The sequence below is a fragment of the Triturus cristatus genome, chromosome 2_1, assembly GCF_964204655.1.
Source record: "Triturus cristatus chromosome 2_1, aTriCri1.1, whole genome shotgun sequence".
Taxonomy (NCBI): domain Eukaryota; kingdom Metazoa; phylum Chordata; class Amphibia; order Caudata; family Salamandridae; genus Triturus; species Triturus cristatus.
This window is the reverse complement of record NC_140581.1, coordinates 1,123,855,743-1,123,882,087: the sequence shown is the minus strand read 5'-3', so window position 1 is coordinate 1,123,882,087 and position 26,345 is coordinate 1,123,855,743. Positions and strand designations below refer to the sequence as shown.

At 42.6% G+C, this 26,345-nt stretch overlaps 1 protein-coding gene across 3 annotated transcripts in view; it reads left to right on the top strand.

Moving 5' to 3' along the window:
- Positions 1-8,229: 8,229 nt before the first annotated feature.
- The window catches only part of ZCCHC7 (zinc finger CCHC-type containing 7), a 160,205-nt gene continuing 142,089 nt past the window's right edge, over positions 8,230-26,345 (top strand). Inside the window, exons 1-2 of one of the 3 annotated variants that reach the window (XM_085636533.1) lie at positions 8,230-8,359; positions 13,643-14,377. In XM_085636533.1, coding sequence (XP_085492659.1) covers positions 13,660-14,377 — 718 coding nt within the window. In that variant the 5' untranslated portion in view covers positions 8,230-8,359; positions 13,643-13,659. The other 2 variants (XM_085636534.1, XM_085636535.1) reach the window with 2 other exon arrangements.

Sequence of the window (26,345 nt, the reverse complement as noted above, 5' to 3'; positions counted from 1 at the left end):
GGGGTGCGCTGTTGACTCAAGCTGCGTGGCCTACCTGGTGTGCCCTGTGTGCCTCGATCTGTTGACCCTTCTGTCCTCCGCCGCCGCTAACACCTACGCGGCCGCTGAGTGGGGACTGACTACGGATCCCAGCTGGCTGTGCGGCAGGAAACCCGCCGTCAGCGTTTCCCGCGCCAGGAGGCGCTTTAAAACCATGCATCTCCTCCGCGTAGCGGGACGCGCGCGGGCGACGCCGGGCCCTCTAAGGCCCTTTGAGGCCGGGCAGGGCTTGGTTATGTACGCCCTGTAAGCGATACGCTGCCTACCTTATTGAGGGATATTATCGTACCTATGGCTCAGAGCCCTGACAAAGTGAGTGGGGAAAAGCCGGGGGGTTTGCCCTATGGCCCTCTGGATATGTATTTTAGGAAGGTCGCCAGGGAGGAAAAGAGGGACCTTTCTTTGGATGAGCGTAGGACTGAGCGCCGTCGCTCCGTTGAAAATATGAAGCGTAGGGCTGTAGAAGTCAGTAGTATTGAGGAACCCTTGGGCGCTGTTGGTAATAGCAGGGTTAGTGATGCTACTTTTTCTCAGGACAGTGTGCCCTTGCTATTACGTGATTGTTCACCTGTAAAATGTGCCCCCGAAGTATATGATATTAGTGATACTGCCCTCTCTAATGCTATAATTAGCCCTATGGTACCTAAAAAACTGTTGCCTACTCGTGGTAAATTAATAGTGAAAAAGCATAAGAAATTGGATAAGGGTAAATTCTATGGCCCGCCCCCGAGGTAAATAAGACGTAAGGAGCGGCTGGGCCAGGCTAAATCAACAAAACTCAACCATTATGATTTTGGGCGCCATACTACAGCTACAAATAGTGCTGTTACAAAGCTGGCGGTTGGACCAGTCAATAGACCAAATCGGAGTCCATTCCACCCTTTTGCGGACTCTGATTTGGCCGTGGCCGACTCTGAAATCCACCTGACCGCCGAGGTTCTAGCAGAGTCGGATGCTTCATCTACATCACTGTGTACTAAATTGGGAGAGCTGCTTAGCACCCTTATTTTACCTATTACCAATAGTTTGAAGAAATTGGAGCAGAGGTTGGAGGGCATAGAGTCCACCCTGAGTAAAATGACCAGTCCGGAAAGGGTACAAACACATAGGAACATTACTCATGCTAGGACCCCCCCCCCACCTATGCTCCCAAGGAACTCCCCCAAGCTGGTATAAATCCCTTACAGAATTTAAACCAGCCGTTGCCTGATATACATAGACAGGGGCCCCCTATGATAGGGAAACATCCAATCAGTAAGTCTATTACTGAGCCAGTGGAAGGGAACGCTATAGCTGCTAAGGAGTCTATGAGGCAGGAGCAGGGAAGTTCTAGCCATTATGGTAGTATGGGGAATTACGGGCCACAAGTAGATTTACCCCCAGAAGCGGTGCCTCTGGTGGTGGTCTTAACGGGGGTTCCCGTGCTAGCGGACAATAAGAGAGAAGGTTTTTACCAACTGAAAAATAAAATTGTACATTGGCTAAGTACACATAGACCAATAAACAATAATCTTAATGGGGAGATATTACACGTCAGGCGCCTTCCCTGGATAGGTGGTAGATGTAAAGATGTTGAGGGAGATATCGTCCTGATCAATTTTAGAGACCCGGGTGTGGTTGACTACATAATAAATTGGCCCCCGGGAGTGAGTGACAGTTGTATTAGCCCTCGAGCTTTAACTTATTTTTACCCGAGATCCCTGGTTTTCCCTCCATCCCACCATATGAATAAGGGTAAAGCAAAATTAAGTATCCCGACAATACCCTATGGCAGGAATATGTTATCTGACCCCCAGGGTTGGAATGTGATCCCTCCTAGATTTACTAGGCATAATAATCAGCGAAAGGAGTACTTGAGACCTTTTACACCCCTGGAGACAATGAACAGGTTCGATGTGTTCTCGGGTATGGATGATTGTGATTGATGTTTAAGGATCGGGAAGGAACGGGGGGATAGCTCTAGTGCTTCCAGGCTAGTGGGAAAAGGGCTGGTGACTCATGGTAAGGCTAAAGAACTGCCTAATGGGATTATGGCCCCTGCGGATCCTTCAGGTCTGGATTGTTCACCTTCGGTCCGTATGGACGGAGGGGGTTATTCCCTAATCCCTACAGAGTACTTCCAAATTCCCAATGCCCTGGAACCACGAGAAGTGGGTGGTAGCAAAGAAGTCCCCATCACCCTGCCCTCCAATAATAAAAAGATCATCCATTTAGTTTCTTGGAACATAGCAGGTCTGAGGAAAAAGTTGGCCCTCCCAGAATGGCACAACTTTATTGAAAAATACGACGTATGCATGTTCCAGGAAACATGGAGTTTATCCCCCGTTTTTAAATCGGGATATGTAACCTTTTGGCTACCCGCTCACAGCGGTGGTAAGGGCAGACCAGCCGGGGGATTACATGTATGGATAAAAGTAGAATTAAATTGGAAGGTTTCTGCTCATGATCTGGAAAGTGAGGACATCCAACATCTAACAATCGTAGGCCAGACAAAAGACAGCCGAGTGGAATTATTTAATGTTTATGATAGAGGGATCCAGGGAGATAAAACGTCAAAAACCTTTATGCTCTTAGAGCAGGCCTTAGGTAACTGCCCCCCATCATCTAAATTCCTTGTGGGTGGGGATTTCAATTGTACATTTGAACCCCTAAGCAGGGATGACCTTCTGGGCATAGCGGAGGAGGATGCAAATTGGTCTATCCCTACCTTGTCAATACCTCCAATCAGGAAATGGACAACTAAGGCTCTGCAGATTAATGCTCTTACTGTTGATTTCAAATTAAGAGCATTGAATGGTAGATCATCCTCTGATCGGGATGGGGCCATGACGTTTAATAGACTTAATGGCCCGTCCCAAATTGATTACATTTTACTGGACATCACCATGTGGTGTGACTTAGTGGATATGGAGGTGGTTCCCTCGCAGGACAGTGATCATAACCCACTGAGTCTGAAGTTAGGGTGGAGCAAATTAAAAAGTAGTATTGAGCAACCCCTACCGAGGCGAACAAACGAGGTGGTCCCATATAATGGAAATCGGAGGCTGAAATGGGAGAAGATTAGTTCCGACCCAGAGAAACTGGTTAATATCAGGGCTCATATTGAAGACCTGACTTGTGAATTGACGGGATTAGACCCAGGAACAGGGGATGCTCATGAGTCGCTTCTTCCTCAGATTTATAAAAAGGCTATCGAGGAAGTGGGCAACTATTTTTTAATCTCGAGCTCGAAAAAAATAACCCCCAAACCTAGTAACCCCTGGTACTCTGTGAAGTGCCGGGCTAAAAGACGTGAGTTAACTGTAGCCCTGCGCAAAAAGAATCAACCCCTAATTAGAGTTGCAAGGAAGGAATATGCAAAAGAACAAATACGAGCAAAAAAAGACTGGGAAGAACAGTATTGGCAGGATCTCAAAAGTGCCTCCGAAAGGAAAAATGCCTCATTGTTTTGGGATCTGATCAACAAGGCTAGACAGGGTAACCAACCTGTACTTGTGAATCATATTACCAGCCAACAATGGTATTCCCATTTTTCAAATATATATGGCGGATTGGAGGCAACCAGATCCTCCCCTTTTGATCCAGCCAGACGGGCTTCTTCCATCATGGCACCCATGGAGCCGTTCTTGACTTCGGAAGTAGTATTGGCTATAAAACACCTGACCCCGAGGAAGGCCGCCGGTCAAGATGGCATACCTGGGGATCTCCTTTTGGAAGACCCCACAACCTGGGCTTCAGTCATTGCATTTATAATGAATTTAATTTCCAGGGGGCACACCATCCCAGATTCGTGGAGGGGTGCTGAGGTGATCACAGTATATAAAAAAGGTGATAGAGATGACCCTGCTAACTACAGACCAATCAGTCTGATTGACGTGATCCAGAAAGTGGTTGGCAGGGTCATCATCTTGAGGGTAGGCGCATGGATGGAGGAGGAACAGGTGCTCTCCCATTTCCAGGCTGGGTTCCGGAAAAAAGTGGGCACGATGGACCAGGTCTTCCGCCTCCTTGCGATCTATTGGAAGTCGGTGACAATTAATCGCGGTAGCCTTTATCTGGCTTTCATAGACCTCAGGATGGCGTTCGACCTGGTCCCTCGAGCAAGGTTGTGGGAAATCCTGGAGAAGATGGGCTTCCCGGTTCCATTGTTGGATTTCATTGTGAGACTCCACGAGGGTAATTATGCGAGGATCAGATGGGGCACTCAGGGACAACTGACGGAGAGGGTGCCCGTGAGGAGAGGAGTTCGCCAGGGATGTGTTATGGCGCCGACTCTATTTTCCCTATTCGTGAATGGTGTGGTGGATTATCTGAGGGAAGAGCCGGCGGATGCACCATCCCTGGCCGGGGAAAAAACCCCTACTCTTCTCTTCGCGGATGACACCATCTTGATCTCGAAAACCCCAGCAGGGCTCCAAAAGCTTTTGAATCGCTTTAGTGAGTTCTGTAAGGACAGGGGTCTCACAATCAATACCTCCAAAACTAAGCTAATGGCCCTCGCACCACCCAAAAGATTTAAGAACTCCCTCATGTTAAATGGTGAACTCTTGGAGATGGTGGATAGTTTTGATTATTTGGGGGTTAGGGTGAATAGCCGGATGACCTGGAAAGACCATCTGGCTAAAATGCTATTAAACTTTAAAAGAGTAGCTGGGGCGGTTTTGTGAGAACATAGGGCGTCTATGAGCAAACCAGTGGCACCTATCCTCGCAATTTATGAAGGACAGGTTTTGCCATCTGCACTCTATGGCTCTGAATTATGGGGGTTTGAGAACATCCCGGAGATAACCATTTCAGAAAACAAGTTCCTGAGGGATCTTGTAGCATTACCAGTCTCCACCCCATTAATCCCTTTACGCTTAGATATGGGGAGGCGCCCCCTTAAAGAATTAGTGCGCCTTCGCCCTTTACTTCTCTGGGTGCGACTGAGAAGAACTGAAGAGCTCCAAAACTATGCAGCCGCTCTAGATGATCTTATCCTACTCGATAGAGGTAATAGGATTAAGTGGCTGTGTAACCTGAGACAGATGGTTGGCTTTTTGGGTTTGAGTGATCTATGGAGGAGTCAAACCCCTCCACCCAAGCTAGTTATTAAGAAGCTGTATTGGGATTGGGTGCAGCGGGAGACCTCTAGTCGAGGTACAGGGGGTGCTCTTACTGAGCGATTCCTAGAGTTCAAATGGTCTAGGTTATTTGAACCACTTCTTGATTTTATTGAGAAACCCTTGGATAGATCACTGTATTTAAAAGTTAAGTTTGGGATCCTCCCAGTAAATGCATTTACTTCTGGGTGGAACAACCTATGTGGCTATTCTAAGGCTTGTCCGTGCTGTGCAGCACCTTTAGAATCTGTAGCACACCTTATGTTTGCTTGTCCAGCATACAGGGTGACGAGGAGGATTTGGTTAAAACCCTTATGTAAACAATTGGGCCTCAGATGCCATGTAATGGCGCTGCGGGTCCTTTGTACTGATACGTCTTCCTCTTTGATGGTATGTGGCGTAGCCAAATTCATTGGAAGAGTCTGGTTGATACGAATAAGGAGACTTCAGTCCCAACTTACCCAATAGGATAGAGGGCTTTTAACAATATAGCCCTTCGGGCTGGATTTGATATTATTGGCAATTGACAAATCGGAAAGTGGGTAGTATGATCTTACCATATATCAAGCATATTTGTCTTTTATTATAGTTTTTATATTATGATATTATATATTCGATTTTATTATTGTAAATGAAATGTATTGACGAGTTTCTTACTCTTTTAAATGTGTTGTAACAGTCAGGATCTCGACATGATTTAATTGTATTTTAACTGTGTATTTATGTGCTTTTATGATGTTTTATTCATCGAATAAAGAAATACTGATAAGTAGAATCAGTTGTGCAGAGTAAGTATTTTCCAAGGGAAAGAGACCTGCTTGAACACAGCCGAAGAATGTGGGCAGTGGATAGAAATTTTAAGTTGCATTCCCCGAGAGCTAAATTTGTTATTAAACCCTCCTTGTGGCAAATGTATAGCAGCACTCATAGGATGTAGGACAACCTGTTCAAAGAAATACAGGCTGTTTATAAGTACTTACTGAGTTGCAGAAGCTGATCCGTGAACTAGCATACAAGGGAGTCGGCAGAAAACACTAGTAATCTCACGAAAAAGAAATGAAAAAGTTCCCAGAAAGCAAGTGCTTGTGCAAGAAACAAGATGCCAGTCAGAGAGGTGTTAAAGAGGATATATTGCAAGGGAGCAGGAGCGCAACTAGACCCGAACTTCGAGGGGGCTAACACTCCAAGCCAGGGCTGGCGCTAGCACTGGTCGCACATGATGCAAGTCGGTTTTGGTGCCCCAGTTCCTCCTTCTCCATGAATTCCCTCACTACCACCCACCAACAATGCACCTCATCTCTCTATAGCACCTTTCTGACAAACATTTCATTTTTTTTATAGCGCTACTCATAGTTTACGCACATTAACCCTCTGCACTGTCTGGGTTGCAGGAGTGCCCATGTGAGTGCATGGTAAGCGATGCAACAGTGTGAGTAGGGTAAGAGGAGTGACTGCAGGGTGAGTGAGGTGATCATATGAATTTGGATGCGGATGTAAGTGCAGAGTGGGACGAATTAATGCAGCAGATTTAAGTAATGAGGGATACAGGTTGAGTACAGTGTCACATGAGTGCAGGGCGAGTGGTATGCTTGTGTGACTGCGGGGGGAGGGACAGGGTGAGCAGCACAAGTGCCTTGTGAGTGCAGAGTGATCACTGCGAGTGCAGGGGGAGCGGCTGAATGGTGTGAGTGCATGGTGATCGCTGTGAGTGCAGGTTGAGCGTTCAAGGGAACAGCGGGAATGACGAGTGAGTTGTCTGAATGCAGGGTGCATTCTCAGACAATTAAAGTAACTGAGCATATTATTGACGGTGGCGTAGGGTTTCAGATATTAAACTGTTTCTATTATGGCATTAATCAGGGTTCGCCGGTGGAGAAAATAAATAATGTGCTGATCTTGCAACAAACTTCCAGTCTTATGATTAAGGTTACCAGCTCATTATTTTGATGTTACAGAAGGTACAAAAATAAACAAACAGTCACTTAAAGCCCTATTTTCAGCACTTATCTGTGCATACTTCAAACAGCAAAAATATATAGAAAGCACTTTTGTGTTCTAGGGCTGCCTGAATGATCCCAGACTGATAATTAAAGGGAACAAAGACAGAAAAGTCAAATTACAAATAAATAAATACATAGTTTTATTATTTTTTACCCTATTTAGTGCCCAGACGAGGTCTTTTGCCGACTATTCAAACAAATGGCTGGCATTTTTTGGGGGCAACCCCGCTTTATATTACTTTTCATGAAATGCATTCTCACTAGGGCAGTAAATGTAAAATTCTAATTTAAGGAATAGGCAGAGTGGGGGCCCAGGGGGTACTGGAACCAGAAAAAAGAACTGTTTCAGTAACCAGTTTACAGAGGTAAACTTGGGCGTGTCGGAAATAAGACTCCAGGCCCAGCTGAGCCCACGGAAGCACGAGCTGCAGCAGCCCGGGCTGAGACACAGGGCAGGGGCGCCTTCGCCCTAACAAGAGGGAATTTAGCTGTTTCATTAGTTATTTTTACTTTGAGGCTATTTTTTGCTGCTTGCGAGTTCTACAAGAAAGTTTAAACATACAGAATGTACACTTTCCTTAAAACTGACCAGAACATTTGAAAGTGATACGACTCCAACACCATTACATGTTTTCGCACTCCCTATACTAATTAAAGCCCCCATTATTTTTAGGACATCTGCGCTGGTCAGTAAATGTTAAAAAACACCGTCTTCACCCATGCCCCCTATAGCTGTCATGCCCACACCGAGCATAACCGTGTTCGCGGACTCTCGTCACCATTCGGGGTATTTAGTTCTCCCACTCGCACCTTCTCTTCCATCACAGCTTAACCTGCCCGAGGCAGGCTGTCACCGTCTACTTCGTCACTCGCTCAAAGCCCAGCCACAGTGGCCGCGGTCGATGCCCAACCTGCCGCTGTAGAACAACTCGCCCTATCACCCAGCCTCTTGCGAACTACGCAACCAATCGTCCCTTCAGCATTCTCTGTGACGCAGAGAAAGAGCAGAGACATCAATGCTCCAATCCTAGGCTGCTTTAAGTTTTACCAGTGTCTCGTACTTCACAGAGAATAACCCCCAGCGCCTGTACAGTGTGTTAAACCATGGGATTGGTCGTCATACGACCCGGAAGTGCTATTATGAACGGCCAAATGACATCTGTGTTGGAAGACCAACAACAAACGACGGACATTAGGCTGAATTCATGAGCGGTCAATGTAAGTAAAAGCAGGTGATCGCCTAGCTTGATTCACAGTTGAAACCTAATCAGAGCCACGTTGTAGATCATCCTTGTTTCGGTAACATTCGAATATATTTGTTTTTCATTTTTTTTTCTTTGAGAGGTAAGGTTCACGTGGGCTGCAGTTGGTGATAGCCCACGAGTTTAAAGGTAGAATGTGTCATCTGAAGTCTTATAGATTTAGGTAAGATTACACCCAGCACTCACATAGACGTTTAAACATGCAAACGTATGTTGGTGTATGGGTGGCTGACTGGCTTTGATTGTGTATTTCTTTAATATTTTCCATAAGTGTTACCAGTTAGTAGATAACAGAAACCTAGAAAAGGCAGCCTACACAGTAACAACTGTGGTGACTTGTATTGTTGTGGTCTTTCAATCTTACATGGGCATCCTATCAAACGAATCACAGCAAATCAGGTTGCTTTTTCTGGAAAATTGTACTTTTTTAACATCAATTTTATTTATTGAGCTTTGTATAGCTGTAACTTGACCTGAAGGTATCAGAGTGCTTTACAGAGTTAGCATAGCAGCAATGACACAAGTTATATATGCAGTACATTAGACACACATAGAACAGAATATAAAGGAAGAAAACAATAAATGATAAAATATGTGGACAATATAGTTTGGAGATAGATATGGTAGGGTGTTGAGTTGGTGGGGAGAGTAGCAGTACAGTTTGTTCCCTGAGGTAGTGAAGCTCCGATTTCTGTGGCTGGGGTGAGGCAGGAGCAGGCGGGCAACTAGAGCCAAATTTCGGGGGGCTGAAAAAGATTTTGGGGGGGGGGCTAAGTCTTCCAGCCATAGGCAGAGTGAAAACACAACAAAAGCCTCATTAACGAGTTAATGGTCTTCTAAAGATCTGTGAAGTACTTAGGTCCGGCTGCAATTAGACGGAAGCCAGCCCGCGAGGCTGTCTCAGCCGGGCTGACACACATGAGGGGGGGGGGCTGAAGCCCGGTGAGCCCAATGGGTGTTGCGTGCCTGGGGAGGAGCATCTGGCGAGGCAGATGGTTAAGGGGGGAGGGTTTAGGAATTGTTGAGAAGAAGAACTCTTATGTTTTTTTCTGAATTGAGGGAATGATTGATTTGTATGCAGATCCTAAAGCAGAGAGTTCCAAACTCTAGGAGCGTTCCTGGAGAAGGAGCAGGTGCAAGATTTTTCTTTCTTGAAATTAGGTGGAATCAGAAGTAGAGTGTTATGAGCTTCGAAGGGGTCTCTTTTGGCCGGCTTTTGAAACCGGACATATTTATGGTAGTTAACAAATTTTGATGTGTAATATGTAGTTTATTGGAGTAAGCAGGTACAGGTACATCCATACACAACAAGACCACTTTCTAACTGAATGCCTCACACAACAATCTAGAACAGTAATCGGCATCTAGTAAGAATAACCATGGTAATGTCAAGGTAATAACCAAGATACCACATCTGCTTCCTTTACAGAAACAACAAAGCTTAAGACAAAATGTAACAAACGCATAATAACAAAAAGTAGATAATAGTACATAGTAGTGCACATAGTAATTTAAATCGAAAGTATAATAAGGTATGCATAGTGTGGAGATCATAGTAAGAAGAACAGGTGTTATGTGCAACTCATTTCCCTTCTTTCATTTTGCATGACATCATTTTGGTACTTCAGTGGCATAATTATTGCTCTACCTGTACGTGTTGTTCTTCTAGTACCACCCGAAGTTCCAGCCCCATCGTTGAAGAATGCACTTAGGGATTGAATCACAGTATTTTTCATATCACTAACATTAGGACTAGTGACCTCATCCCACATCCAATCCATTTCCGAAGTGACTTTCTTATGTTCTTTAATTTGACCCGGATTAACACATTTTGAAAGTCTATTGTAATGCCAAATTTTACCATCACTTAATTTGGCTGATTTAGAATAGGTGGTGATTACTTGTAAAGGTGTTGACAATTTGCTTTGACCTTTCCTTACTTTAGTAGCCAATTTAACTTTGACCCAATCACCATCTTTTAGTGTACAATCAGAAGTGGTATGAGTTTTGTCAAAGTTAATTCTGCATGTATCATGCATCTCTTCCTTAGGTTGGCTCTCACCAATGCAGGTGACCATTTTCCATAAGTTTTCATGTTACACCATGCAACATTGTCCTTACAAAAAGGTTCTCTGCCACACAATATTCTGAAAGGACTATACCCTGTCCCTGTTGGAGTGATTCTATAGGCCCAGAGTGTGCTAAAAAGTTCTTTTTTCCAACACTTACCAGCCTTCAACGAGGCTTGAACACTTCCTATAATGACCCTGTTAAATCTTTCCACAATGCCATTACCTGCAGGGTTATACATTGGGGTTTTCTTCCCACAAATTCCGTTTCTTTCTAAGAAGCTTTTGAATTTGTCAGAAGAAAATTGTGGACCGTTATCACTACGAATTATTTTTGGAATTCCCTCTCGTAAAAATATGTTTTCTAAAAATGTAATAGTATGTTTAGTATCACAAATTTAAGTAATTTCAACTTCAGGCCATTTCGAGTAGTTGTCAATTACTACTAAGATATACTTATGACTTCCATCATTATCATCAATAGGTACCAACCAATCAATGCTTAGGTTTTCCCATGGTCCATTAGGGAGTAATTTGGTGCCAAGAGTGGGTCTTAATACACGTAGTGTTTTATCTGAATCTTGACAAATAGAGCATTCTCTTACAAATTTCTCAGAGTCTCGATCGATACCTGGCCACCAATAAGATCAGTTCAATTTACTTTTTAATTTAGTAATGCCAAGATGACCTTCATGATTCAATTCCAAAACTCATCCATACACGACAAGACCACAGTCTAACTGAATGCCTCACACAACAATCTAGAACAGTAATCAGCATCTAGTAACAATAACCATGGTAATGTCAAGGTGATAACCAAGATACCACATGATGTCCCTTATTCTACAAAGTATATTTCTTAGCATTCATGAAATTTCAGCACACTTCTTTGACATTTCGTACACACAGTACATATGATTCCAAATCTTCAATAAATATGATAGTCCTTTGTTCACACTTCTTCTTTTTATTCATTTCCTTAAAGGCAATAGCTTTTAAGGAAATGAAATAAAAAAAAAAAGAAGCAGGGTGCTGAACCATCAACATTTGTTTGTTTTGGAGTTTTCTCCGCTGGAAGTTGAAAGGGGTTGAACTTCCGCTTCTGTGCACTACTTTGTCTGTAAACCGTTTCCATTGTGGTGGTAGGTGCGGTAGCATATTGCCTTAACCTCTTCTCAATTTATGGTTGTTGTATGTAGGAACTGTATTCCTGAATGTATAAGTACGTCCATCAAATATCTTCATTGTTTCATTATCCAAATTCCACTTACGCATACAATAAGCCAAGTTTTCAACTGTTCATTCTTTGCGTTAAACATTAGCTCTTTAAGTTGACTTGCATGCAGTATATTTATGACGGTTGACAAGCGTCAGGCCACATTTAAAAGCTTGATTTTCATCTCACGCTTCTTCCTAACAAGAAATTCCCAAACTTCTAGATGCTGTTTGGAAGTTCCCATAAAACTCTGTTCTGCAACTGGAACAGCTCCAGTTCAGTGGCATGCAATGTGCATAATTGCTTCGCCGCCATCTCCTTTACATGCCCTCTTCCTCCCTCAGTTTTTATTTTTATCCCTCCTTATTGACAGTGTGGCAAGTTACAAGTAGTAATCACTGGCTTATACCGCCAAATCCTATACAACTTTCTTTTTTGTTAAGATTTATGTAATATGTACGTACCGTTATATGACTTTCCTACATCAATGTATAGTTGCATGATATGTTTTTGAACATTGGAACTATGAATGGCCTACCTTGTCACACATGATGTCTATAATATAAATCCCAATAAATATATTTTCAGAAAAAAATATGCAGAGTTGCTTCTTCGCATGTATACTGGAATGAGTAATAAATAAATTATACAGGGATTGCAGGCTCCTGTATACTGTAAGACCATATACTAAACAGTTTGGATCTACCACAAAGCACTACACATACCAGACCAGACATAAATGCTTGACTACCTTGATGTCTATCCATATAAAAGCCTTGAATGTGTGGAAAGGCTGCTATCCAACTTTTAGAGAGCGCTACAAGTTCATGCCGATGTTACAAATGTGTTATACAATTGTCAATAGCACACCATACTGACCGAGCACAGCAACAAGGGCCAGATGACAGGGTCGATAATGACTGAATGCCTAAGATGTCTGCTTCACTCTCACCAGTCACAAACAAATAATTGCAGCAATGGAGTCATCCCCCTACCCCCAAAACAGCACCAGATAATTTGTCAATGGTGCACTGATATAGAAGACGTAACATCCCAAATTGGACACATTACTCAAGACGTTGCTCCAGTACTGGACACTATACAATAGATCCTGATTCAGTTTTGGGCAATGTATGCTAGAGCTGGACTCGAACTCTGGCTGCAGTAGACCTATGTTAGCCCCTAAAGTAGTTGCTGTACTTCTGTCTAGGCAATGAGAAATGGGTACTGAAGCACAGATGGAGCTTCGGGTTTAGACACAATAATCCAGTAAGCTTTCAGATCTGGTCCAAAAATGCCATACTTAGTCCCCTTTTTGGTCATAATATGCCATATATGGTGCTAAAATTTATGGGAGTGACATTTCGCATGTATGTATCCTCATGTGAACACAGTACACTACATTAATGTGCAAACTGTACATTGATAACAAAACCTTCCTCTTATGATGTTTATCGCTCAAAAGTTACTTTTGCTCTCCTTGCGACCCTTCTATAATATTTACACAATGTTTAGTAACCCATTAACAAATTCATAGACATTCAAGGACAAGGGTAAGATTCACTGCTAATGAAAGTGCTGTACTTGTTCTTTGTTTTGCACGTAACCTTAGTAAAGCCTTTTACAGTTAAAAAAAAAAAAAAGCTAACAATGATTGGCTTCCTCAGTGTTTTTTTTCTGCTCTCAGCATTTGAACTGGATATTCAAGTAGAAAAACCATAATTCCCATAGTTTGAGCTGCTAATCGTTGCTTTGTTTTCTGTATGTAATATATGTTTGTTGAAGTCCAGAAGGCATTGTTTCTTATTTATTAGTTGCATTTCTGAAAGCACAAATATAATCCATTAACTTCATAGACACTTCGTGTGTGACTTTTCAGAAGAGAGAGGAAAATCATAGTTTTTCTGTCTTATGAATAGAAAGTTATCTAACTAGTTGCTTTCTTTTTTCACAGGTGACTAACGCATCAAAATGTTTGGTGGCTATGAAGACATACACGATTTGGAAGATGAGCTCTATAAAGAAGAGTCCTCTAGTGAAGAGAGTGTGGACAGTGAAACTGAGTGCTTCCTTTACAGCCAGGTCCATTATGCCCAAAATCTTAGCCTTGTCAATGGGGAGGAGAAAGAAAGCGAAGAGGAGGTAGATAAAGTGGACACGGAACACGGACAAGGGTTAAAGTTTCATCCTGGTAATAAAATAAAGAAGGAGGTAAATAGTATCAATGTATCAGATATTGATTGTGTTCAGATTTCTGATGGACCAGAAGTAATTACCTTGTCGGACACTACAGAAGAAGACAGTGTTTACAAAAGCAAAGGCAACAAAAAGGTGGTTGCTTTACATTCCAGAAGGAAAGGACAACTTCCTTATCTCACTGGGCAGTCCACCCCTAACCGTGCCAACACCAGTGTACTCCACATCTTGGATTCTAGTGACTTGGATGATCCAAGACCACTCAAACGCCATCCGAAAAAATGCAGTGGCAAATCCTCCTCGATCCATGAGGTTTTGGTGGTTGAAGAGAATTCAAATGAAGAGGGTGAGTGTGATAGCACTGGAGAGGACAAGGAAACCTCGTCTGAAAGTGATTTGGAGAACTGGATGCTATTGGGGAATGAGAAAGAGGATGCAGACAACAGCATTCAGCTGAACCTCGAAGGCTTTGAAACATCTATCAAAGATGAAGGTTAGTATTACCACACTTGCTTTTAGCCACATTTTACTGTTTTTAGGTCTCGCCTGTGTGGGCTGCACACATGCGCAGTCTAGCTGGCGAGATTGAATGATTTAGAGGGAATTCTGTAAAGGGCTTCAAGCCCCGCCCCTATTTCCCATTAGCCGACGTCACCGTTTATGCTAAACGGTGGCCAGCCATTGGGAAAGAGCACTTTGTGACGTAGACTTTTCCATTTTTCGGCCGGCTCACTTGGACGGGCTCATCCGCTTTCCGGCTGAAGTAAAAGGTTTCTTATCTTTATGGGGCCATGTGTTTGAAACACATGGCCCCATAAAGACAAGGAATCGTCTGCAGCGTGGTCCTCTTTCGCTTTCGGGACCGCGCTTGGTAAAATACCTCTATGGGACTTGGTATTCTACACTACTTCCGGCGCTCATGATAAATATTCCGTCCGGATCACGATATATGAAAAGTTCCTCCTTTGTTCTTTCATTCCATTCAATAGATATCGCATTTTGCTCGGCCATTATTAGTTCAATGAGCGAGGCAGGGTCAGTGGGGGTACGCCGGCAACGCTTGCACACTCAATGCACAGCCTGCGGTGTGAGAGGCGGGGTCACTGGTGTGCACCAGCAGCGCCTGCACCCTCAATGCACACTCTGCAGTGTACGAGGCAGGGTCAGTGGAGGTGTGCCGGCAGCGCTTTCACAATCAATGCACACTGCAGTGTGCGAGGCAGGGTCAGTGGGGGTGTGCCGGCAGCGCTTGCACACTCAATGCACAGCCTGCGGTGTGAGAGGCGGGGTCACTGGTGTGCACCAGCAGCGCCTGCACCCTCAATGCACACTCTGCAGTGTACGAGGCAGGGTCAGTGGGGGTGCGCCGGCAGCGCTTTCACAATCAATGCACACTGCAGTGTGCGAGGCAGGGTCAGTGGGGGTGTGCCGGCAGCGCTTGCACACTCCATGCACACTGCAGTGTGCGAGGCAGGGTCAGTGGGGGTGCCTCAGCAGCACCTGGACCACTCAGCAGTGCTCGTGCACCGACGCACAGCAGACGTGTACATTAATCACATCTTGCCACGCCACTGACAGCACATCATTTATCATGGAAATGGGGTTGCAAGTCTGAGTAGAAAAGGCTCTTGAGGATTCACGAATGCCCCTCATAACAGATTGAGACGTCCTATCATGAAGAGCTCGAGCACGCGCAGCACATTTCACGATATTAATTCGTAAGACAACAGTCTGTGACGAAATAAAGTACTTACATATTTTAATTCAGTTCTTAGCAAGGGTTGCATTGCCATGAGGGCACGGAGGGAGTGATAATCTTAGGTTTAGTAGCAATAACAGAGTATTTTATTGGGTGGACGTGTTAAAATGAAATAAATATCAATTTTAGGTGGTTTATAGGAAGTCTGGGGGCTGCTAGTTACCAGTTCAGTTCTTGGGAAAATAAATTAGGTGGTTAATGCGCATGCTGCAAACGCCTGATGTGGCCTTCAGGGCGGTAACCTTTGAACCTGTAGAGGTGCATACAACAGGTACCAGGGAGACTGTTTTTTGTAATCCTATCCCTCCCACCTATCCCCCCTTCCTCCGTCTTCATTCCCGCCTCAGGGTCGCACCTGTTATACTAAGGGGCTCTGCGTTATTCCAATTTCCGGGGGGCACCCAGGGATAAAAGGCTATTAGGAATAAACTAAAATTAAGAAAAGAAATCTGTGGTTTTGGTATGTGAGCAGAAAGATTCTCGGTTTGTATGTCCATTTGTTTGTTTTCTTTGTGTTCAAAACGCGCCTTGCTTGGGGGTGCTGTAAATAAATTGGCGCTCTCATTACATCAACTTTTGGCGGTTTCCCAACCCCCGTGCAGACAAAATAAAGCCTCCCAGATTTACAGCCCGCCCCCCACTGCCCCCACCTACCTTCAAGGGTTGCTACTTGTATTCACCACATAACAAAAGCAGTGGGGTGCTGCTGCAAACACAATGCAGGCGCGCTCACGGACAAACAAACTGGCACGCAAAGAAACCGGCGGACCCCACAAATACACATTCACACAAACAAAGACGGAGACCTCTAGGCGTACACAAGCCAAATACACTTATACACGTGAGAAGGCGATTTAGAAATATCTACTGCCCAAGGGAGACAACGCTCTAAGAAGCGGAGGTATTAACACAAATATATATATATATTTGTACATCAATATACAGATGCATAAGTATAAAAAAAAACTACCACACTTGTACACAAACATTAACAGGCACACAGAAACTCAACTAACAAGCATTGAAAATGCAATAGGTCTCGCCTTTGATTAAGTTAAAGCCATTTGCTTTGCTAATGGTATTGTATAGCAAAGCAAATGGCTTTAACTTAATAAAAGGTGAGACCTATTGCATTTCTAATGCTTGTTTATGTAAGTGAATGGGGTGGGAAGTTGATAATAAAATGCATCTAGGTCAAACTGAGAACATGCAGATGAAAGAAAAACTAAACAAAGACATTTTTCTTTATTAAACTGTGTTCGATTATTTTCAAATAATCATCAAAGCAACAAAAAAAACAACACATAGTGTGTAAAAATAAATAATACAAACCAGTAAAATACCCATAAATAAAAAATAATAGTTCCTGATATAGGCTAAAAGTGTTTTGTGCTGCACCAGCATATTATGTTTTTCAGGACGCCCACCACAGATTAACAAACAGTTTGATAGGATAACATTCAAACACAGTTTGGCAGTTTTATATAGTTTTAAACATCTATTTTGAAAATTGATGTTACATATCTATGTTTAAAAGTTTCATAGCATTTACAAAAAAAGATACAATGGAGCCAATGTCTAGTTGAATCGATTAAAAGTCATATTTTAAAAAGTTTGTTTTGGTCATTTTCAGGAACAGCATTACAAATTGAAAGCAGATGTAGCCTTGTCACCATCCATAGTGCCCTTTCATAGTTATTCTCAGTATCTCTTGGTTTCTTTCAACTGTGCCCCAGGCACCCGAAACCTATTCTCAATGTATATGTAAATAAGTGAATCTGAAAGAAGTTAAAGAGTAGAGCGGGGACATAATGATTTTACAGTATTTTGGAGTTGAACATTTAAGCTGGTAAACCCTATTGCCGCCTGGTGTAACACCACCTAACTTTGTACTTAATCTAATTTGTTGTGTTCTCCATCACATCTTGGACAATGTTTATGCCAACTTTCTCTTCACATTTCTCATCTTACAATGAAGAGCTTCTTAATGCCGTAATCTTCACTAGGGGGTATAGGCAGAAAAGGGAGTAGATATAAGCATCCACATCACCACTCCAGAATAGATATTTCACAAAAATGATAGAATGCTAGTTTGATAGAAACCAAACCTGTGTTTCTAAAGATGGGCTGGGGGACAGGTACAAGAGGGACGAGGGAGAACAGTAGAAAAAGGGGGGGAAAATCTTTTCTTTAAAGACGAGAACCCTCACTCACCCAAGGGTGACATGCTTCATCATTGGGTCCCCTCTTACACACAGTTACCGCAAGGTATCCAGTGTGGGCTACAACTCTCGCCAAAGGAGAGGAGCGTGAGGTGTTTTAATATACCCAAATTCGACAATTGGGGTGAGGGGCAGAGTGCATAAAGGAATAAAGTGTGTGTATTAAAACTAGCTCATGGGTGACTAAACTTAATTTAATATGCGTCCCCATAGACCAGTATTAAAAAAGCTAGTGATATTAAGGACTGAAAGGATGTCCTATTCGTAGTCGGTCAACATGTTTCTGCCAGATGACTAGGAGTTCGCGGCATTCATCAGGACCTCAAACGATGTCACTCTGCTTACAAAAGTAATAAAATGAAGACCATACTTAATTGTTATGGTAACATAGACAGTGGAACCAGCTGCAGTCCGGTCCAGTGTCTGTAAATAAAACAAACATTATTGTACAAGTCATAACCTAATTCTACCATCAACCCTCTAATCACCACACTCGTGTTAGAGCACCCACACGTGATAAACGACGTGAAAAGTAAAAATATTGAATCAATCAACATCCACTCACCTAGGCGGTAATATTAATTTACCTCCACCTTATGGGAGTTTACCTCAGATCACAGGTTTTCTGAGGAAAAAGAAAATACGCAATTCCTATGAAAAAGTCAACCTCCAAAGCAAACCACACAATCATTATCAAAACCAGCAATCACAAGTAAAAATGCTCATAGTGATGAACATAATGTTATGTACAGAATGAGGACACAGTTAATGAAAAAAGCCCCAACACATGTACATCAACTCATAGTTTAGAGATCATATCCCTTTTACATTAATAACCTGCGTTGGAACGGTGTTTATAAGTAGTAGTGACCAAAAGCACTCTCATCTATGCTCACTTCTGAGCACTACGTATATGTAAATCCCATTATTTGCAATGTCCATATTGATAGTCAGCATCACACTTATAAAGGTAATGCCCATATTATAGACACAGAATCTAGACCAAAGGCCAAAAAATGACCCATGTCGAGCGTTTCGTTTCAGTATCTCGTTAAGGGGAAAATAGTATGCATTTGTAATACAAACAAACGGAACGCGTGTTGACTCGTATGTTTCTCTTACGAGAATCAACATACCTCTCAATACTCTGTGTCTGTGCCATCTCGCGGTAAACATCCAAGGGGAGGAAGCTCTGTTTCTTCGTGTGTTATAAGCATTCATTCTGCTTCGTTATGGCGTGTGCCCCGGAAGTATAGTGCAATACATTTCCGGTTTGGCGGCACCATGGGATTTGTAGTTAACAACATCCCGTAAGACGGAAGAGCACCAGTAAAGTTAGCAACGAAGCAGACGGATGCCTAAAAAACTGTACAAGTCTTCTCCACCCTCTCGCGTGTGGCAAAAAAAATATAAATATCAAGGAATGGAAACAAGCTATCTACATGCCAAGCAATCCCGTCGTCTATATAGATACACATGTTGTGTCATATGTATGTATCAACACAGATAATTTGTGGAATTCGTTATGTCTTCCCAATATTATCTACGTAAAAAATCATGTACCCAGTGTAGGAAGGGAATAGTATTAAAATGTTTTTATGACCTGCCAAGATCAGATGTATTAGTCATACCAAAAAGGTGTTCTGTAATCTTTCCAATATAGAGAGACGTTGTGTCTCTAAATTGGGCAATGATCCCCATATCATCATAAAACCAGCTGATAAGGGTGGTGCCACGGTAATTCTTGATACAGTGACATATCGAGAAGAATGTCTTAGGCAACTGAATAATGTGAATTTTTACACACGTATCACACAAGATCCCACTACACGATTACAACGGAGAATCAAGACACTAGTGGAAGAAGGGAAAGAGGCAGGGTGGATTACTAAGAATGAAGCTGATTTCCTGATACAAAGAATCCCAGGATCCCAGCTTTTTATACCTTGCCCAAAATACATAAGAAACAGAGACCACCTCCGGGCAGGCCCATTGTGTCGGGTATTGGTTCGATTTTGGAACCCCTGTCAAAATTTGTGGACCATTTTCTTCGACCTATTGTGTCACTTATGCCATCGTATCTACAGGACACAAAGCATGTATTATCCTGTCTAGAAAATATTCCTTTTGATCCCAATTGCCAACTGATGGCCACGTATGATGTGGAATCACTCTATACCAACATTCCTCAGGATGACACCCTTGAGACGATAAATGATCTGCTAGCTTCCAATCAGCGTGAGGATCAGCCCCCCGATGATTTTGTTATGCGTTGTGCTACTCTAGCCCTCAAAGAAAACTTTTTTAGTTTTGAAGGAGAGTTGTTTTGGCAGACCACAGGAACTTCCATGGGAAGTACATGTGCTCCAAGCATGGCAAATTTGTACATGCATGGTTTTGAAAGCAAACACATTTACTCTGTATCCAACCCCTTTCGGACTAGACTAAAGTTATGGAAGCGCTATATAGACGATATTTTGGTCATCTGGGAAGGTGACCATGATTCCTTGGTGATTTTCTCAGAGTGGCTTAACACACGTGATAACAATTTGAGGTTTACGGGGGAGGCTTGTAATGTATCTATTGCCTTTTTGGATCTGAGACTGTACCCTAAAGATGGGAGGATCCACACGGAATTGTATCAAAAGCCTATGGCAAGAAACTCTTTATTGAGTTATCATAGTTTCCATCCTCGAGCCCTACTAACTAACTTACCGGTGGGCCAATTCCTCAGATTGAGGAGAAATTGTACAGAGTTGGCCAATTACCATAAACATGCTAGAAAACTGAGTGAAGAATTGGCCGCAAGACGTTACCCAATGCAACTCATTAAGAGAGCCTCCAAAAGAGCACGCAATAACGATAGAGAGGCTCTTTTAGAAACATTTGCTAAAGCCAAAACAGAAAGGATGGTGTGTGTTACTACCTTTAGTAACCTTACAGACAACATCAAAAGGGCCATTAATAAAAATTGGCATATATTGAACACTGGGAATTTAACTCTGGATCGCCCTCTTTTTGCATTAAAACGCAGTAGCAATTTACGAGATCTGTTGGTGCACACGAGCCCGAGAATTGTTACTAATCGGAGCAGACAACTGACTTTATGGGGTGCGACACCAGTGGTGGGTCACTTCCCCTGTGGGGCGTGTTCAGTTTGTCCATTTACACAACACACGACAGAAGTCAACATATTACCAGACTCGCCATGGAAATTGAACAAACATACTAATTGCAATACTAGTGGAGTAATTTACATGATAACATGTCCATGTTCATTAATCTATATCGGAATGACAACACGGAAGGCTCGCCTAAGAATAATTGAACACAGGAGTGCCTTTAGGTGTAAAAAATCTAATACACGTATGACAAAACACTATTTAGAGAAAGCACATACAGAGGATGATTTAAAATGGGTAATTATTGACAAACCCAATTATGACATCAATATGGGTCCCCTAGATAGTGTGCTCTTTCGTCGGGAACAACGATGGGTGTTTCGCACAAAGAGCCATCTGAGGGGCTTAAATGAAGATATTCCTTGGTGCTCTGTATGAGTATGTTTTGCACTTTGGCCTGGTGTTGAGTTCACACACCTGATGCTGGTATTTGTTGACTTTTTGGTGTTCTACAGCCATATTGTTAACTTTGGAGAGAGAGATGTATATACACACTGTCTCATGATGGATGCCTTTTTAAGTCCTGGGATAAATACATACTCTCATATGAAGGAGAACTTGGAAAATACATCTGATCTTGGCAGGTCATAAAATCATTTTAATACTATTCCCTTCCTACACTGGGTACATGATTTTTTACGTAGATAATATTGGGAAGACATAACGAATTCTACAAATTATCTGTGTTGATACATACATATGACACAACATGTGTATCTATATAGACGACGGGATTGCTTGGCATGTAGATAGCTTGTTTCCATTCCTTGATATTTATATTTTTTTTGCCACACGCGAGAGGGTGGAGAAGACTTGTACAGTTTTTTAGGCATCCGTCTGCTTCGTTGCTAACTTTACTGGCGCTCTTCCGTCTTACGGGATGTTGTTAACTACAAATCCCATGGTGCCGCCAAACCGGAAATGTATTGCACTATACTTCCGGGGCACACGCCATAACGAAGCAGAATGAATGCTTATAACACACGAAGAAACAGAGCTTCCTCCCCTTGGATGTTTACCGCGAGATGGCACAGACACAGAGTATTGAGAGGTATGTTGATTCTCGTAAGAGAAACATACGAGTCAACACGCGTTCCGTTTGTTTGTATTACAAATGCATACTATTTTCCCCTTAACGAGATACTGAAACGAAACGCTCGACATGGGTCGTTTTTTGGCCTTTGGTCTAGATTCTGTGTCTATAATATGGGCATTACCTTTATAAGTGTGATGCTGACTATCAATATGGACATTGCAAATAATGGGATTTACATATACGTAGTGCTCAGAAGTGAGCATAGATGAGAGTGCTTTTGGTCACTACTACTTATAAACACCGTTCCAACGCAGGTTATTAATGTAAAAGGGATATGATCTCTAAACTATGAGTTGATGTACATGTGTTGGGGCTTTTTTCATTAACTGTGTCCTCTTTCTGTACATAACATTATGTTCATCACTATGAGCATTTTTACTTGTGATTGCTGGTTTTGATAATGATTGTGTGGTTTGCTTTGGAGGTTGACTTTTTCATAGGAATTGCGTATTTTCTTTTTCCTCAGAAAACCTGTGATCTGAGGTAAACTCCCATAAGGTGGAGGTAAATTAATATTACCGCCTAGGTGAGTGGATGTTGATTGATTCAATATTTTTACTTTTCACGTCGTTTATCACGTGTGGGTGCTCTAACACGAGTGTTGTGATTAGAGGGTTGATGGTAGAATTAGGTTATGACTTGTACAATAATGTTTGTTTTATTTACAGACACTGGACCGGACTGCAGCTGGTTCCACTGTCTGTTACCATAACAATTAAGTATGGTCTTCATTTTATTACTTTTGTAAGCAGAGTGACATCGTTTGAGGTCCTGATGAATGCCGCGAACTCCTAGTCATCTGGCAGAAACATGTTGACCGACTACGAATAGGACATCCTTTCAGTCCTTAATATCACTAGCTTTTTTAATACTGGTCTATGGGGACGCATATTAAATTAAGTTTAGTCACCCATGAGCTAGTTTTAATACACACACTTTATTCCTTTATGCACTCTGCCCCTCACCCCAATTGTCGAATTTGGGTATATTAAAACACCTCACGCTCCTCTCCTTTGGCGAGAGTTGTAGCCCACACTGGATACCTTGCGGTAACTGTGTGTAAGAGGGGACCCAATGATGAAGCATGTCACCCATGGGTGAGTGAGGGTTCTCGTCTTTAAAGAAAAGATTTTCCCCCCCTTTTTCTACTGTTCTCCCTCGTCCCTCTTGTACCTGTCCCCCAGCCCATCTTTAGAAACACAGGTTTGGTTTCTATCAAACTAGCATTCTATCATTTTTGTGAAATATCTTCTTAATGCCGTGCCACTCCCTCTTTTTTTTTTTTTATTCCGACCCCTTCTTCCACTTCAACTCAGTAGAGGACTTTGACATTAGTAAGGGCTTTAGCCCTGTCAGTGTTACAGAACACATTTTATTTTCCAATTCAGATATGGTCAAGTTTATTTTTGCAAAAAGAACAATTGATGGACAGACTGCAGAACAATGTCATCCATTCGCCGCAGTACAGAGATCTGGGCCTAAATCCATCGTTTTTTTGCTACCCTAAAACCGGTCTCAGGATGCTGGTTTCCGGTTCAGGGAAGACCTGGCTTGGCAGTTCGGGCTGGACTGTTCACACGAGGCACAGTGTCAAGACTGATTTGCATATAGCTGGGTCTGAACTGAGGTGGCACAGTAAGCTAAAGAACGATAATGGATTCAACCCAGATCTGGGACTGGGGGTGAGTGTCTGCAAAGTTTCAGTGCTCCGTCCATCACCTCCTTGTGTTTGCCAAGTTTATTTTTGCACCTGCAATTGTCCATCTAAAAACATGTTCAATATTTCCTTATAAAAATATATGAAGTATTTTAAACTACACATATTTTATCAGGAAACAAGATGATGAAAATGCACAGAGAACTTAAACTTTATTTGCATAGTATATAGTGTATTGTTAGATCTGTTTGCTTTTAAGTAGGTCTTTTTTGCAAGCAACAGCATAATCCTTTTGTAGGCAGGAGATACTGCACTTAGATTTGTATTTAATAAATACAATTGAATTACTCCTAATATTTCTTGGGTCAACAATAACCTTTCTTGACAAAAGTGCTCTTACTGTGCAGTGACACTGGCATGCAATATCTGAAATGTTACTTTCCGAAACATTTGGTTAGATGTCTTGTGTATTACAAATGCCTCTGAGGCCATTTGTTTATAGCTTCTACTAGCACATTCTCTCTGTCATTTTCAAAGCAGTGCAGGGTGGGGTTATTTTGTACCTTTTGGTGTTTATTCTCTGGCATCTGTTGATGTTCAGTAGACCTTCCTGGGTGTTCTGGACATGAATCAAATATCCACCTTAAAACAGATAATGATAGGTGTAGCATCCTTCCCAGCCTGGGTACCGGCTAATGACTATGCCACAAACTGAGCTTGGTATTGCATGTCTTTATTCGTCTGCATGTGACTGTGAACTCAACATTCTAAACCTTTCTTCATTTCATTCCCCCTCAACACCACCACAGCACCACTTCAGCATCCGCACAGCACCTCCTCTGCATCAGTGCATCACCACCATCACAGCACTAGCTCAGCACAAGTGCAGCACCACTTAAGCATTAGCGCAACACCAGTGCAGCATCACCTTCTCACCTGCGCAGCCCCACCTCATCAGCAGTTCAGCACCAACGCAGCGCCACCTCCGCATCAGCACAGCATCACCTCAGCTATCAGCGCACCATCACCTCAGCCAGAACCACCTCAGCATCACTCAGCACCACCTCAGTATCACTCCGCATCACAACCTCAGCACCACTTACTACCACCTAAGTATCATTCTGCATCACCTGAGCATCACCTTTGCACCAGCACACCACCACCTCGGCATCTAACAGCACCACCTCAATCTGCCCTAGGAATCTGGTATCTTTGTTTGTCCACTAGTGTCCCTCAGTTGCTTGTGTTGTAATTCAGGTACTATTTCTCAATCTCCACCCTCCCATTGTTTGTCTCACCTCCACTACAAACAAACAAAACTATAGCAAACAAGCATTAGAACAGTCATAGAAAAGTTGCCAGCATTACAAGGACAAAAAAACTAGAACACGTTTTTTGATTTGATTCTATTTTCAATAGGGCCGTTCAGCTATACATAATGGACTATTGGTTATATATAAAGTGACAAATATGCTTATAATGCTTTTTTATTATAACTTTTCAACATGCTGCACAGCAGTCACAATGCTCTACAACATAGCTTAAATACATTGCCAAAACCAATAGCTCTGGCTAAACACTGATAAAGTATCAAAGCGAGACCTACTGGTTGTGCCAATGATTGTTCTCTTTGTTTATACCTGAAAACTATCAACAAAACAGTATAACCCCCCCCCCCCCAATCAGCTGTAGACTCAATGTATATGCATTCACATTATTGTTCCTTCATAATCTTGTCCATCATGAAAACTTGGGTGGCAACAGTAGCGTATCATACCACCAGGGGACAGGATTTTGCGCATTGTCATACATTAGGTTAAGGCGAGCCCGTCTGAGTCCTGATTTTCGAGATATTTCGATCTCTGCAGTCTTCAAGTATTGGAAATATGCCACCAAAAAGGTTTTATGAAAGTCAGTCGTCTGATTTCGCTGCCAGTGCTACCAGATTGGAAATTCCATATAGTTATGCCTACAGTGTCTCCCGCCCTTCTGCTCTGTACCTTTAAGTGCCAACTCCTCGACTTAGTTCAATTTTTCAACACTTTTGAGACATTTTCTAACATTCCGTGCAGCCCTGTTCTTCAACCCATAGCTATGTTTCTTTTGGCTATGACCAGACCTAAATCTGTGAACTGACAAAGTGGTTTAGTTCCCTTTGTCCTACTGATGTTTTCTAGTAAACTCATATCTGAGTTGGGTTCTTTTCTCTTGTTGGTCACTTCCTTCAAAAGCTCAAGTACCTCATTCCAGTAGTGTGCTTTTCATTAGTTGGTATGCTTGCCCCTTACTTTTTCTTCATTTCTATTCGTTGTAGCTTGCCATTTCCTGTTGTTCTTCGTGTGTTCTTCTTATCAGTATTCTACAGCCCAAGTACTCCATTTCATCTGCATCAAACTTTTTTCTGAGCAAGCATGTCCGCACCCCTGCTTTTTCCCCTCCTTCCCCGACCTCCTCCCCTGGCGCAGCAGCTTGACCTCTGGTGACGCTCCTGCCACAGATTCTTATTGTCCCCGCACAGGTAATATTATTTGTGTAGCGTGATCCC